The following is a 15,406-nucleotide window of genomic DNA, read 5'->3' as shown; positions in this document are numbered from 1 at the left end:
AGCCTATATAACGCGCAGCTCCACCCGAATCGAGCCAACTAAACTACCGATTCTTCTCGCGGCTCAACGACGACGCTGTCTTCTTGGTCTTGCTTGTGGGCTCGTGGCCTCGCCGTTGCCGGTTTCTGTTGGTTTCTTTGGAGCGGCATGGGCAACTACCTCTCGTGCACGCTGGCCAAGGTGCCCGGCGGGAAGGGGGCGAGGGTCATACTGCCGGACGGCGGCGTGCGGCAGGTGGCGCTGCCGGCGACGGCGGCCGAGCTGATGATGGACGCGCCGGGGCACTTCCTGGCGGACGCGCGCGCGGCGCGCGTCGGGGTGCGGCTCGCCGCGCTGTCGGCCGACGAGGACCTCGAGCTCGGCGCCGTCTACGCCACGTTCCCGATGAAGCGCCTCGGCACGCCGCTCGCCGCCGCGGACATGGCGCGCCTGGCGGCCGCGGCCACTAGAGAGGCCCGGCGCTCCGCGAAGGTGGCCGCGGCGGTCGTGACGCCGCCACAGGCGACGGCGGCAGCTGCCGTCGTCGTGGCGGAGGACGCGCCGAGGCTGCGGCTCGATGAGCTGGTCGACGACGAGGCGGTCGCCGCCGACATGAACGTGTTCAAGCACCGGCTGAGCAGCGCGCGGTCACGAAGGCCGACATTGGAGACCATCGAAGAAGAGAACTACATATCAAGAAACTAAAATTAATACAGATAGTAGCTCTTTTTTTTTTCTCTTTTATATGTGATATTCTTTCTATTATCTTTTCTGAGATCTGAATTAGAAAAGATATGTAATGAGAAGGAGAAACATGTACAGTGAATTTTTGTGAAGAAATCAAGAACAATAGATCAGGATTGTCATCTGTTGAGTTGTCTCGTCGCTGAAAAACGCGTAAATAAAACCAGATGAAAATGATTTCAGTTTTCACTCAATCATGTAAGCAACTGTAATTAATGAACTCTATCCAAAATGACTTAAAAAGGATTGCGACCAAGTAAGCTTCTCCAGTTTCAGCTTCACCATTTGCTTTTCAATGCTAAAATTTAAATTTAGAACTTCATTGAATTTGATTGTTGGGGGTTTGGTTCTTTTTGGAGTGGGGATGGCTGGTGGGGGATATTGTAGTTTATTTTTTAATATTTAATTTTAAACGCCAAGAATATATATATATATATATAAACTAATTTTGCCGCTGATAAGCTATTATAGCTTTTAATCAGCTATAGGCAAAATGATGGGAATGTTTACTGCTTATTTGCATACAGCCCCAATTGGAACACAATATAGAAACTTTTAAAATTTTGGAGAAAAAATCGAACATATAGATGATAGATTACGGGTATAATCAAGCATCACAATAAATGTCATTTTTATCATTTTTTTGCTTTTCAATCTATATTTGAAATTTGAGTGACATGATGAATAGACTTTGTACATTTCCGTCTTTTTAAATTAATGTTGATTTTACTAAAATCTTATTTCATTTGAAGTCTTGAAGAGTGCAATTCTTTTATGCTAAAATGGCTGAATATATGACTGATTTGTGACAATTATTCAATGCTACAAATGAACTAATTAACTATGACAGAGCTGAAAGGTATTCTAATATATTTATATATACAAGTATTTACTAACATTACATCGTTTAAGAGCTCGGGGTGTTTAGATGTATTCATTTATAACCTCCGTCCCAAAATAAACGAATTTCTATATTTTTGTTTAAAATTTTTGACTCTTTGTCTTATTTAAAATTTTTTTATGATTAATATTTTTATTGTTACTACATGATAAAACATGAATAGTATTTTACGTGTGACTAATTTTTTTTCAACTTTTTAATAATTTTTTTAAATAAGACGGATGGTCAAATCCTCGACCTACAGAATCCAGAAATCCTATCTTGGAACAGAGCAGTATATGTTATAAGCATAAAAGAATAGGCTCTTGCAATAGATATATGCTCGTCCAGGTTAACCAATCAATTTTTTCTCTTAAAATTACAATATTGTTTGTTCATCTCTCTGTAGTAAAATTGTAAACCAAACAGTTAGAAAATTCTATAATATGGGTTTTTTTTCATCTTTAAAAAGTATCTCGAGATACCAAAATTCTAATACAAAATTTTGGTACCTCAAATTATATTGCATCTTGGTATACTTAAGCTGAAAAATATGGTATATTTGTATTTGTTTAGAATGTTAAAAAAGCTTCCATAATATAATATTAGAGAGAACTTGCTACGGACAAAACGACATATCATACTGTTAGAGAAAACTTACTACGGAGAAGACGACATATTATATTATCGGAAAAGACGTAATGAAAATCACGTATTGAAGCTACCGATCGTTGCTTACAAGACTAGTACGAACTACGAAAAGGACATTCCCGAAACGATGTGAATACTCCATTTAACAGGTCGTACGAAACCATGTTATTTTTCATCTTAGGAAGAAAAGCATCAATGTTTCGATTTCACATCCTTTATTCGCAACGAAAAAAACATCTTACTTCTCATGTGTATGTTTACATTTGTTTTTGTTAATATTGAACTTCTGCCGCGTTTTCATTTGTCTTACCTCGTACCTACGCCAGGTGATTTTAAAATTCAGACAATGGAGCAAGGCAGACTAGTAACATACAAGTCCTCGCTGTAAAATTTGACAAGATTAATGGGTGTTTGTTTGGCTTATTTAGAAAAAATAGATGATATATTTATAAACAAAAATATTTTATAAATAAAAATTATACACATAGGTTCTTAGCGATCTAAAAATTATGGCTAGAATATAAATTATGATTAAAACACAAAATATACTCTTAAATTTAATATTGAAAATTTAAATTTTGGTATATAAAAAAACAAAAAAAAAGATCTGCACTCCTTTCTAGAGGCGAATGGCTTGTAAAAATATTATAGTGGCCCTGGAAACAGGGCAAAGAGGTGAGCAGACTGATCGATGAAGGCAAAGGAGGATGATCAAACAGACACCTGAAGCAACGCAAAATCCCCAAGCCCAAGTGTTGTCCCGGCGGACAGAAATACAGGAATTTCTCGTGCGCAAGGCGAAGAAAAGCATTCTTGTCCGCACGAAATCGGCAAAAACCCACCGTTAACCAGCACGAAATAGGCAGCCGCGCGAGCGAGGGTCAAAAGAACAACCCCTCGCGTGCCGGTTCCGCGCGCGGGTCGTCGTCGGCTAGTCGTCGTAGCAAAGCAACGTGACCGCAGGCACACCTGGCTCTTCCGCCGCTGGGGGCGCGAGTCAGCCGCGCTCGTGCACGGTGCGAGTTGGAATTCGTTCTACGCGCGTCCCCGCCGTGTACCGCACCACGGCTACCCGTACGTGTGCGTGGCGTGGCTGTGCGGGATGCATCCTCTGCACGAACTGCACGAGCTGGTTCGCCTCGGACGGACTCCGCGCGTCACGGACGCGGCGGCGGCGCACGGATGGATTGTCCTGTGCGTCCATAGACCGTAGTCCGTAGGTGCGTGGCTGCGCCTGCGTGCGACTTCGAGGCCTCCTCCGCGTGACCCGCGGCCGCTTTGGTGTGAAGATAAAATTGATCTTGCCAAAATTTTATAGCCTTTTCCAAACATTTGGTTTGGTGCTAAATTTTAGCAAGGTTTTATCAAATTCAGATTTTAGTATAATTTTACCTTATCTTATCTGATATTGACAGTAACAAAATTTATGTAAGCATATTTTGATTAAAAAAAATAGCTTTAACCTCAAACCAAACAAACCCGTCCAGCGGTACGGGCACCCGTGGATTCGGCGAGTCCGGCCGTCACGCACGGCCCAGATGAGAGCGGGAGCCACGGAAGAGCGGATTTTTGCGGGAGCGCGTCGCGCTTTTGTTGGGTTTGGCCTGTGATTTTTGCGCGGGCCGCCGGGGAGTAGCGCACGCCTAATTTCTTTTCTCCACCGCCTCGGCGTGACGGCCTAGTGTGTTTTCGGCCCGTTTGCTACCCCAAACTTGTTAGGCCAGTTTTGCCTTAGCAGGATTGAGAATGGAAAATATACGCTTGCGTGGGATGAGATGACAGCTAAAGTACAAGGTATTGATGCTTCCACAGTCCACGCAATAGAATCTCTCCCACCACCACAAAATGTTAGTACCTGACTTGTGATGCTTCTTCTGGAAATGGAGAGACCTATTCGCCAGGGTTTTCTCCTAGGTAATGAGGTTATCTTGAACATTTCTCTAAGCTCAACAGGGCAACCATGTTGTTTGTTGGGCTTGGCATCACGAGAGGTCTGGAATTTAATTTCCCTGTTAAATGTGCTTAGAACTGGTTTAGATACCGGAGGTAGTGTGTCCAGTCTATGTGGCTTTTCCAAGTGTTGGACATCTCTACGACGAATAAAGTCTCTTCCAAATTTAAGATATTTGATTGGACATTGTCAGAAAATTCTATTCCAACTTAAAGATAATGGTGCGTAAACAATAAAATATGAGCACAACCGATATATGCAGAATATGTGGTGCTTGCAGAAGATACTTGGGATCACAACCTTCTCCATTATACTATGGCCAACGGGCCAAGTGTGTCTGGGCTCGAGTTACATAGCTTTTAACTTTTTGCCACTATTTATGAAAAGAGTTTTATCCTTCTCATAAAACTTGTAAGAGATGATCGAATGAGTGGCAAATTTGTTGCCACTAGCATGTAAGAGTGACAAAAAAAAATTAAATTCCCCACAATATTGTACCAATTACACTCTCAAGTCTCAAATATAAAAGATCCCAATGAATAGCCGTTTCATATGCTACAAACCCTAACACCTGGACAGATCGATTAGGAAGTCACTTTGTCTCCATTTGGGCCATTTGGCGTGATCGACAGTTCGACACAAAAGCTTTGCATGGCGACATTTCAACGGATAACTAGTAGCTCGTGAGATAAGATCATAGCAAACATGACAGGACTGCTCGGTTCTGCTGGGAAACAGCAAGTCAAAAGAACGACATCATCGTCAATTGATTTGGGGACTTTGGCAGCAGGAAAACCTTATGCTGACAGGAGAGGAGCATTTTAATGGCGAACGGGCTCCATCTGTCCATGGCGAGTCCGTGTCGTTGTCGCCTTCCATGGTTGAAATGATACAGCAGCGCCAAATTGCCAATGCTGCACAGCCTTTGCCATTGGCCATTGTTGGTACGTTTGCTCATGGTCCTATTGGAATATATAAAGTGAATTCTCCGCATTTCTCTATCAGCTTAAGCTTTAGGTGCAACTGACTGGTGTATACAACTTAACAATATTTCACGCTTGAGACTCGAGGGAGTCTCGCGTGAGAGGAAGTGCTAGAGTGTACAACTTTCTTTATGCAATTGATTGATGCATGCAACTTATTAACAGTTCCATTGGAAATGGCCGAGAGTGGGTAGCCACTGAGGCAGTGAAGTGAGCATACAGGCTTATAGTGCGCACAGACGCGCAGTTGGAGTGCTGAGTGCTGACCGCAAAAGGCCAGATAGGCCAGACGCATGAGTACATGAGCACGCTTCAATGCGGCAACAGGACGCTGATCTGGTCTGGTCTGTGCTGTGCACGCTCGTGAGTTTGATCCGATCCTTGCATTGGAAAGATAGGCTCGCGGGTCGCGGCTCGCCCTGTGCCCCTGTCGACAGCAAAATGTGGAGGCCAAATTAAACTACTACACCGACCTCAGGATCTTCTCGGAAAGAATACAAAATAAAAGTACTTTAGGTGAACTGATCTCTGTCAGCGACACAAGTGGCATAAGATTAAAGTTTGGATCTGCTAAGCTTGCATAAGAACTGTACGAGTGATTCCGTCCTAAAAGACGATTAGATTTTGTAATATTTTGCTTGTTTAAAACTATCAACATATGTTAGAGTTTGCGAGCCGGTGCTTTTCTGCCCGCCGCAAGATAGATTAATATGAGTTGTATCACTTCACAAACATGTAATTTTAAATTCAACTTCTACGAGTTTTAGCAAAAAAAAAAACAAAACTGAAACTAAATATACGCATATTCATAATTGTTTTTGTTATTTTTGCTATAACTTGTAGAAGTTAAATTTAAACTTGCATGTTGGTGGAGTGATATAACTCATATCAAACTATCTTTTCAATTTTTTTATATTTTTTGATAACTATTTAAATGACATGCAAGCAACACGTGTATATACACTCGCGTGCTAAAAAAACTTGTTCCCAAGTTTAAGGGAAACAGTTTTTAGCACACGGGTGTATGTACACCCGTGTGCTTGCATGCCATCTAAATAGTCGTAAAAAATATGAAAATTTTTGATAAGATAGATTAATATGAGTTATATCACTTCACAAACATGCAAGTTTAAATTCAACTTATACAAGTTGTAACAAAAAACAAACAAAATTGAAACTAAGTATACTCATATTCATAATTGTTTTTGTTATTTTTGTATAACTTATAGAAGTTAAATTTAAACTTGCAACTCATATCAAACTATCTTGTCAATTTTTTTCATATTTTTGATAACTATTTAGATAACATGCAAGCAACGGGTGTATATACACCCGTGTGCTAAAAAACTTCTTCCGCAAGTTTAATAGTAGTATTAATATAGCCTACCACTAGTTGTAACAAGCAGCAACTGAACCAGCAAGAAACGCTACAACTTCAGTGGGCGACAGAGCAAACACCTCGCGTAGAGCCAGAGGCAGCAAGAAGGTGTCCACGTCCATGGAGCCTCACGTCCTCCTCGTGTCGTTCCCTATGCAGGGCCACGTCAACCCGCTCCTCCGCCTCGGCCGCCGCCTCGCCGCCAGGGGCCTCCTCGTCACCTTCTCCACCGTCCGCCTCCCCGGCCTCCGTGACGTGCCGGAGGACGGAGCGTGCGCCGACGTCGGCCTCGGACGCCTAAGGTTCGAGTACATGCGCGACGGCGGCGGCTCGCGATCTTACATGGCCCCCGATGACATGCTGTCGCACGTCGCCGCCGTGGGCCCCCCGGCGCTGGCCGAGCTCGTCGGGCGCCAGGCCGACGCCGGCCGGCCGGTGACGTTCGTCGTGAACAACATCTTCGTGCCATGGGCGCTCGATGTCGCCGCCGGGATAGGCATCCCGTGCGCCATGCTGTGGATCCAGCCGTGCTCCGTGTTGTCGATATACTACCACTTCTACAAGTCACCGGAGGCCTTCTTCCCTACCGCCGCCGAGCCCGACGTGCGGGTCGCGCTGCCCGGCTTGCCGGTGATGGCCATGGACGATATGCCTTACATGGTTCGTCCCGAGTTCGCGCAGAGCTTGTGGGGCGAAACGATCCGGGCGCAGGTCGGGGCGATCCAGAAGACGGTGTCGTGGGTGCTCGTCAACTCGTTCGACGCGCTCGAGCGTTCGGCCCTCGAGGCGCTTCGCGCGCACACGCCGGTCAAGCTCATGCCCATCGGTCCGCTCCTGGAGCATGACCACGACGATGGCGAGGACGACGCGCTGGCCCAGGCGCCAGTGGCCGAAGACGACGACGGCTGCATCGCGTGGCTCGACGCGCAGCTGCCGCACTCCGTGGTGTACGTGGCGTTCGGCAGCCTGGTGAACATCGGCCGCGACGAGACGGCGGCCATGGCGGAGGGGCTCGTCGCCACCGAAAGGCCGTTCCTGTGGGTGGTGCGCGACGACAGCCGCGAGCTCATACCGGAAGCCGTCCTCGAAGCCTGCAGCGACAGGGGCAAGGTGACGGCATGGAGCCCGCAGGGCCGCGTGCTCCGCCACGGCGCCGTCGGGTGCTTCGTGACGCACTGCGGGTGGAACTCCATCATGGAGGCGCTCGCCGCGGGCGTTCCGGTGGTCGGGTACCCGTGGTGGTCCGACCAGCACACCAACGCCAAGTTCTTGGTGGAGGACTACAAGGTCGGCGTCCGGCTACCGGCGCCAGTGGCCGGCGACGAGCTTCGTGCCTTCGTCGACAGGGTGATGAGCGGGCCGGAGGCGGCGGTGCTCAAGAGGAGAGCGATGGACTGGAAGCGGGAAGCGGCGGCGGCGGTTGCCGATGGTGGCTCGTCGGATCGGAGCCTCCAGGATTTCGTTGACCATGTACGGCGATCCTCTAGATCTGTCGAGTTGGCGCGATTAGCTCAGGAAATCGAGATTATAAATGGGCCGGTCAATCCGGTCCTAGTTTAATAATCTAGCAGACCATTTTGCTATTATTAGTGTGTGTAATAGCGTTATTATTGGTAAAAAACATGTCTAGTATTCTCTCTGTTTTAGAAAAAAAAACAAAAATTCTGATTATCAATCTGAATATAGGTTATGTACTTATGTCCATATTCATAACCACAAATTCGTTTTCTATGTATGTAGTCCCATGTCAATTTATCTTCTCTCCATTGTTCTGCACTGATCCTTTTTATGTGATTTTATGTTTTTATTAAAATTATGTGAATGAATACGGTTGGATGAAGAAATATACTCAAAAAATAAGCATATCTTCGTTAAATTTTAAACTTTATATCGCTTCGATTGCCCTATTAGGAGCCTGATTGACTAAAAGATGTACGGGGATCGAAATTTTGAGTTGAATGTTAGTTAAAGATATCAAAATCTATCAAAATAGAAAAAGGACAACTTTAATTACATTCTAACGTGCTCATCTTTTCATTTCTATTTATACCTGTAAACTAAAATTTAAATTTTTAACCTTAAATTTGTAATTGATACGGACCTTTTATCCTAATTTATTTTTCAATCTTTACTTTTAGATCGCTAAAAACACATATAGAAAATATGTATTCATAAATTATTTTTCATTACAAATACGACGTTTTCAAAAAAAAAAAAAGCCAACCAATCCATGTTATATCATACGGCCTAGCCCATTACGATTTAGGCCCAAAACGCCATGCACGATCCAGCGGTCCGGATTGGACCCCCACGGTTTCGCAGCACGCAACTGCAACGCGCGCGAATTATCCATCTGGGACCGTGTTATGTTCAGTTTTTGCACGATTTGATCCGTTTCAATAACAAATTACGAAAATAAATCAGTTTAAAGCTATTTTTAAACTATGATATATGAATTGTATTTCACACGTCGCAGGAGAAACAAAAATCGATATATATGGTACAGTTATAAAACAATACAGTATAAACTGACCCATGAATATGGACGGGTATCCTTTATATGGTACGCATATACATGTATATATATGAGTATATAATGTGATGATGTATAACAGGTAAATCGGGAGCTACGTACGCATGGTTTTACACGGGTACATGCTCAATTAACATCGAGTGTACAAATCGATGATTAGGGCTCATCTGGATCGTGCAGACGTGCGTGCAGTGCACACTTATTATTTCTCGTCAACCTTTAAGGTGCAAGACTGCAAATCGATTGTTCTACTTCTTGCACACCACACCAACGCCGTCGAGGCCGGTGGAGCACTTGACGTCGATCAGCTCGTCCGCGGCAATGGCAACGGCGTCGGCATCGCCGCCGGCGCGTCCGAACCTCGCAACCGCGCAGTCGGCGGCGAACAGGGCCGACGAGGTGAACTGCTTCTCGCCTCCCATGACGGGCATCTTCGCCGTCACGTCGAGCCGGTTCACGTAGCTGCTCCTGTACGTCTGCCCGAGCACGCCGTGGACGTCGTCGGTGAGGGAGTAGAACTTGAACGCCAGGTCCAGATGCGCGAGGCAGTCGTCGTCGGTGACCCCGTACCTGTGGATCCTCGAGTCCTCCTTGGTGATCGGCACAGCGTTCGCCGTGATCTTGAACACGCCGTCGAGCTCCACGAGGACGCCGTTGGCCGCCTTGGTCCGCGTCACCGACAGGGACCCCCACTCCCACCTGGCGTTCGCGACGGGCTGCACCTGCACGGGCTCGCCGTCGAAGACGACGGCGAGGCGGTCGGACTCGTCGTCCCACACGGCCGTCTTGCGCGCGCCGACGTAGAGGCGGTGGCCGGAGAACAGCACGGCGATGGCCTGCACCCAGGTCGGGTCCCTCTTGAGGCCCGGGACGTGGTTGCCGATGAAGTGCGCGTTGATGTGCAGGTTGGCGTCGGAGAGCAGGCAGAAGTCACGGTCCCTGCGGCCGTGGAAGTAGAACGTGTTGCCGTCGCCGCCGATGAACCGTGGATCCTGGCACACCGCTCCCGGCAGGTTGCAATCTGCCAAGCACGCGCAACGACACGATCATCAAGCAGCCGTGCATGAACACTATTACATAAGCTAGTTGCCGTGCGTGCCGTGCACTTACCGCAGATGGGCTTGCAGGTGGCGCAGTCCATGTGGCAGGACTGAGGGCACCTCTTGGGGCAGTACGCCGGCGCAGTGCAGGTGGGGTACCTCGTCGTGTTGGTGCAGTAAACGTTGGCTGGCGGAGGCGGCGATGCCACTGGTACTACCGGTGGTGGCGGCGAGGCAACCGGTGGAGGAGGCGATGCCACTGGCACCACTGGTGGTGGCGGCGATGGCACTGGAACCACTGGTGGTGGCGGCGATGAGGGCACCGGTGGAGGAGGCGATGGCACCACTGGTGGCGGAGGCGATGAGGGCACCGGTGGAGGAGGCGATGGCACCACGGGTGGCGGTGGCGATGAGGGCACCGGTGGAGGAGGCGATGGCACCACTGGTGGTGGCGGCGAGTAAACAGGTGGTGGTGGAGAGTCGTGGTGCGGCGGCGGTGGTGGCGGCGAGTCGTGGTACGGCGGCGGCGGGGACTTGCCGTGCTTCCCGCCACCACCACTGTTTCCATTGTTCCCGTTGTCTCCATTGTTCCCGTTGTTACCGTTGTCTCCATTGTTCCCGTTGTTCCCGTGGTCTCCATTGTTCCCGTTGTTACCGTGGTCTCCATTGTTCCCGTTGTTACCGTGGTCACCATTGTTCCCGTTGTTACCGTGGTTACCACTGTTACCACTGCCGTTGCCGCCGGCGGCGAGCGCAGGGGACACCAGGAGTGCGACGCCGAGGAGGAGGAGGAGACCCCATGTTGCTGGCCCCGCCATTGCTGTGTGGATGTTGGGTGTGCAGTGTGCTCTGCGCTGCTCTGCTGGGTGCTGCGTGGCTTGCCGATTTATAGCGCTGGCTTGAAAAATTGCAATAATCGAGCCTGAGACTGGGCGTGGAAGGACTCTGCTGTGCTCACATAGTCACATGCCCGGTTTACCGACCCGGTGCAGCATATGTTCCCGGCGCCGGCAGGAATGGAAAGCCACCTTTGCTTGGCTTCATGGCGATTTGGAACAGCTAATCACCTTCGTAATAATTATGCTCTTTGATTTATGGATAGCTTGTGTGGATTCTGAGTTTCATTGACAGAGAAAACAGCGGAGGTCAAGTGTGTTCAGAATATGCTCCATGCTAATATCAGAAGAGCAGAGAGTGACTCTGAATCGCTGGATTTTTGTTTCTCTGCTATGGCGAACTTGTATATTATTTTGTGACCATTTTTCCTCTTTTCTTGATAGTTTATACTTCTCTTGTCAAAAAAACGAAAAGTTCATAATGACAACTGAAACCTTATCATGGTAGATAAGAACTCAGCTATATTATCAGGTCGATCGCTTCATCTCTACCCGTCTTCTTCAAGAGAGGAAAAACTTCGGATTTTCAGAGCGCCGTCCATCACGTGTGCAGGTTACGAATTTACGTCATGCATTAGAATGTTCATATATGCAGTTGGCATCTTGTTCAGTGTGCTTCTGCTGTTTATAAATTATAACTTAAATGTTCAGCAGTTGACATGATTACTAAATTCTGGTATCTCCAGCCAAAAGCCCAGAATATTGGGCAAGCAAACTACAGCCATGGCATCTAGCCATCCAGGCATGGCCTCTATGAATCACTCTTTTATGTTGGGTTCAATGGTATAGCTTCTAAGTTGCTCAAGAACTATCAGGCAATCCGACAGATCAGATATTCAGATTCACAGATGGATGGAGAGGTGGCGCGAAGTGCGACAGATCAGCTACCTCAGGCCTTATTTAGTTTGCAAAAACTTTTTACAAAAACATCACATCAAATTTTATAACGAAGATTTGCAAAAATGGGTTTCCAAACATGTGGTGTTTGCAAAAATGGATCTCCGAGTGTATGACATCTGGGTCCATCTGTGTCTATGAAATATGGGCCCAGGGGCAAATCTGCAAAACATCACGATTGGAGGCCTATTTTTCCAATTTTTTCGTATTTTTTTAAACGTAGTCTAATTACAAAACAAATTTCAGATTCTGTCTGGAAACCGCGAGACGAATCTTTTGAGTCTAATTAATTTGTCATTAGCACACGTTGGTTACTATACACTTATGACTAATCACGTCCTAATTAGACTCAAATGATTCGTATCACGATTTCCCCCATAACCGTGTAATTAGTTTTAATGTTTATGTATATTTAATGCTTTATTTAGGTGTCTAAAGATTCGATACAATGTTTTTGGAAAAAGTTTTTGGCAACTAAACAGGGCCACATTTGCGTGTACGCCTGCTCGTTGAATTTGGGCGGTGATACCCTCTTCTAATATAAGGGTCTGTTTGGGAGAGCTTTAGATTCTGAGAAGCAGCTGCTTGGTAGCCAGCTTCTGAGAATCTAGAAAAGCTCATGAACTCAACTTCTCCAGATTCTAGATTCAGTTTATTTTTCAGAATCTGTAACTATAGATTCTCAGAAGCTGTGGACCGTTTGAGGCAGCTTCTGGGAAAAGCTGCAGCTAGGAGAAGCTCCCCCATGCAGGCCCTAAGTCACCCACTTGGGGCTTAAAAAAAGGATTTTCTACACAGTTGCCTGCAATTTTTTTTGTTTTATCAGCTTTTTTTTGGTCGTCCGATTATTCTCTAGATTTGTGCAGAGTGGGCCCACACCCAACCCATCCGTTTCTTTTTTTCCTTTGCCAGGCCACGCGCGCAGGAGTTCCTGTTCAAAATTCACAAATCACGTTCTCATCTGGTGGGGAGGGGAAGAGGGGAAAGATGATGTCACCACCGTGGTCGCCAGAGCAGCACCACGATGCTCTCTCCTTCTTCTTCGGCGGGCAGAGCCCCTATTCTCGACTTCACCATTGACAGAGAGGAACCCCCATGCATAGGATCTATGGTTGTACATCATGTTTGTTCTGTGGAGTCAGGGATGATTGGTGAAAGCAGAGAAGTTGAGAAGGTTGGTCGTCGGTGAAGCATCTGTAGACCCAATCGCGGGTGATGTTGGCGTAGCCATGGGTGTTGTGATGGCTCGTGGTGTGCTCAAAAACTTCCAGCCAGCTTGTTGCGTGGATCCCAGACGATCTGTACCTTTGAGCAGTAATGGAGCTGCAACGATTCACAAGGTGAGCTAGCCAATCTTTATGTGTTTTGAATATGGATTTTAGAGTGGGGGGATGGGGTGGAATGCTTCATGCTTGGTTGTCCCATTTTTATAGTTGTTTATCCAGATCTACAAGTATATCGTTGTGCTGCTCTAGTTCAGTTAAAGTGAGACTGCACAGAGAATGGAGTTAGGTTACTGGAGCTAGAGGCAAGGAGTAGGAGAAGGGCATGAGCGTTGTTTCTATTGTTGATTCAAGTGATTTTTCTAGTTAGATCCATAGAGTTTTAGGTGAAATGGAGCATGCAGTTTTTTCAGCAGCAAAACATGGTTGGTCTAAAGAGAAATGGAGGATATCAACAACTACTTAGTTTTGTTTGGTCTATAGGGAAGTTCTGTGATTTTAGACCTTCTGTAGCTTTATAGTTAATTCGATCACTGTTCTCAAATTGCATTTGTTGAATCAGGGATATATTAATGCTATGTAGCATAATCTAAAGGTTAAATGGGTTGTCAGATCTATTTATGCCTGATGTTAAGTATTTTTAGCATATATTCTCCTTAGGGATTTTGTTAGTTAATGCCTTCTGTTTTTACTAAGATATTGTGTGAATTGAAAGTTCAACCTCAGTGATCCTTTCTTTTGATTTCATAGGAAATAACCACTGCTCACACTGAAGAGGAACTAAATGATGTTTTATCTACTAGGTCGGATACAGATGACATATGTTTTAACAACACAGGGCAATGAGATTGTACTGAACGGTAGACAACAAGTTTTATCAACCATTAGTTAGATAACTGAGTGCATATATATTTTGTTTTCTTCTGCCATATGTAGTTTTGTTAGTTTTGTATCTAGGCTCAAACAATTTTGTTAGGTACTTGAAGATTTACAGTGTTTTGTTTGTTTTGTCAGCTAGGCTCGAACAACATAGCAATGAGTTTATACTAAAGTATAGATAATGTTTTGTTTGTTTTGTCAGCTAGGTTTCTAATTTCAATATGTAGTTTTGTTTGTTTTGTATCTCTCATGAATGAAAAACCATCACATCAAGGTGATTTGTACTGATCAAAGACCTTGGTGTTGGTCCTATTATAGCATTTTTTACATTGTCATCCTCCATTGAGTTTTTTAGGCAATCAAGTCCAATGACTCATTTTGCATTTTACACATAGCTTGAATTGACCTACAATTGCTTTGAGCAGTCATGCACACTCCTGCTAGGAGGTTTTTAAGATTCAGTTCAAGCTTAGAAGATTTTGTTTCGAACATCTAGAATGTGGAAATATATAGTTCTATTAATGCGCTTTTTTATCCACACAAGATGAAAGATTATGTCTGACATGTTTTATGATTAATCAAATATGCATATATTTAACTTTAAGTTTAGAACTAGAGTCATTATTATGTTAAGATTTTTTTATGCATTGACATTAAAGTTTGGAAGTTTAGAATATACTAGACAAATCTGTGTCAGTTGTTTATGTTATTTATGCTATAATCATAATTATAAATTTTGTATTTGATGAATGGGTGCATACATGCAGCACACACACTTACAAAATCAGAAGCACATATCATAATGTTTTTTTTTATTTGGATCAAGGATATAAAGATCAAATCAAAAAGAACACCTCTTCGTTCAGACTAAATCTCATCTATAGATTAGACCAACAAACTCAAGAAGCATATTCCCATAGATTAAAAGTAACCAGAAAGACATGATACCTAGGTGTGTGACATTCTTCATGATTGATTCATCCCCCTCCTCTTGGTTCATCTTTTAACCTTGCATCAATGGAGTTTCCTACTTGGATTTTCTCCTCTTCTCTCCTGATCGATCTTTTTTTTTTCTCCTCCCCTGAACAATCTTTCTTTTCTCCTTTTTTTTCCTTTCTTGGCTGCCAAGTTGAAGCCTTTGGGGAGGCAGCTAGATGAGTAGACGCACATGGGTGGTTGTTGGGCATAGTTTTGTCTTACTTTTGTTGTTGGGCTTTTATTAACTATTTCATGGATTTTTCTAGTATCAAAACCAGCCCATTTGGCTCTTCTTGGGCTTTCAATTAAACTTCATCATTAGGCTTTATTAATTTTTTTAGGCTTTTTGCATCAGGAGGGACAACTACGTACAAAGGAGACAGAATGCGTATGC

The 15,406-nt window shown here is 45.2% G+C and overlaps 3 protein-coding genes across 4 annotated transcripts; 2 read left to right on the top strand and 1 right to left on the bottom strand.

The window, feature by feature from the left end:
- The first annotated feature begins 52 nt into the window (after positions 1-52).
- LOC102699870 lies at positions 53-970 on the top strand. The gene has a single exon (XM_040524534.1). It carries the CDS (start codon positions 148-150, stop codon positions 682-684), a length of 537 nt encoding a protein of 178 aa, XP_040380468.1. The 5' UTR covers positions 53-147; the 3' UTR covers positions 685-970.
- A 5,574-nt stretch (positions 971-6,544) lies between these two features.
- On the top strand, positions 6,545-8,325 carry LOC102711433 (cinnamate beta-D-glucosyltransferase-like). The gene has a single exon (XM_006654689.3). It carries the CDS (start codon positions 6,687-6,689, stop codon positions 8,124-8,126), a length of 1,440 nt encoding a protein of 479 aa, XP_006654752.2. The 5' UTR covers positions 6,545-6,686; the 3' UTR covers positions 8,127-8,325.
- Positions 8,326-9,104: 779 nt separating this feature from the next.
- LOC102714342 lies at positions 9,105-15,187 on the bottom strand. Of its 2 annotated transcripts, XM_040523815.1 has the most exons (4): positions 14,983-15,187; positions 10,861-11,253; positions 10,210-10,773; positions 9,105-10,120 (listed from the first exon to the last, which is right to left on the bottom strand). In XM_040523815.1, the coding sequence occupies exons 2-4, from the start codon at positions 10,955-10,957 to the stop codon at positions 9,348-9,350; spliced, it is 1,434 nt and encodes a 477-aa protein (XP_040379749.1). In that variant the 5' UTR covers positions 10,958-11,253; positions 14,983-15,187; the 3' UTR covers positions 9,105-9,347. The 2 variants fall into 2 exon arrangements, 1 of the variants encoding a protein (XP_040379749.1); XR_005811765.1 differs by lacking the exons at positions 9,105-10,120; positions 10,210-10,773; positions 10,861-11,253 and adding an exon at positions 13,165-13,255.
- Positions 15,188-15,406: the final 219 nt, after the last annotated feature.

Source organism: Oryza brachyantha, chromosome 5, assembly GCF_000231095.2.
Source record: "Oryza brachyantha chromosome 5, ObraRS2, whole genome shotgun sequence".
Lineage (NCBI taxonomy): Eukaryota > Viridiplantae > Streptophyta > Magnoliopsida > Poales > Poaceae > Oryza > Oryza brachyantha.
This window is presented reverse-complemented; position numbering and strand designations above follow the sequence as displayed.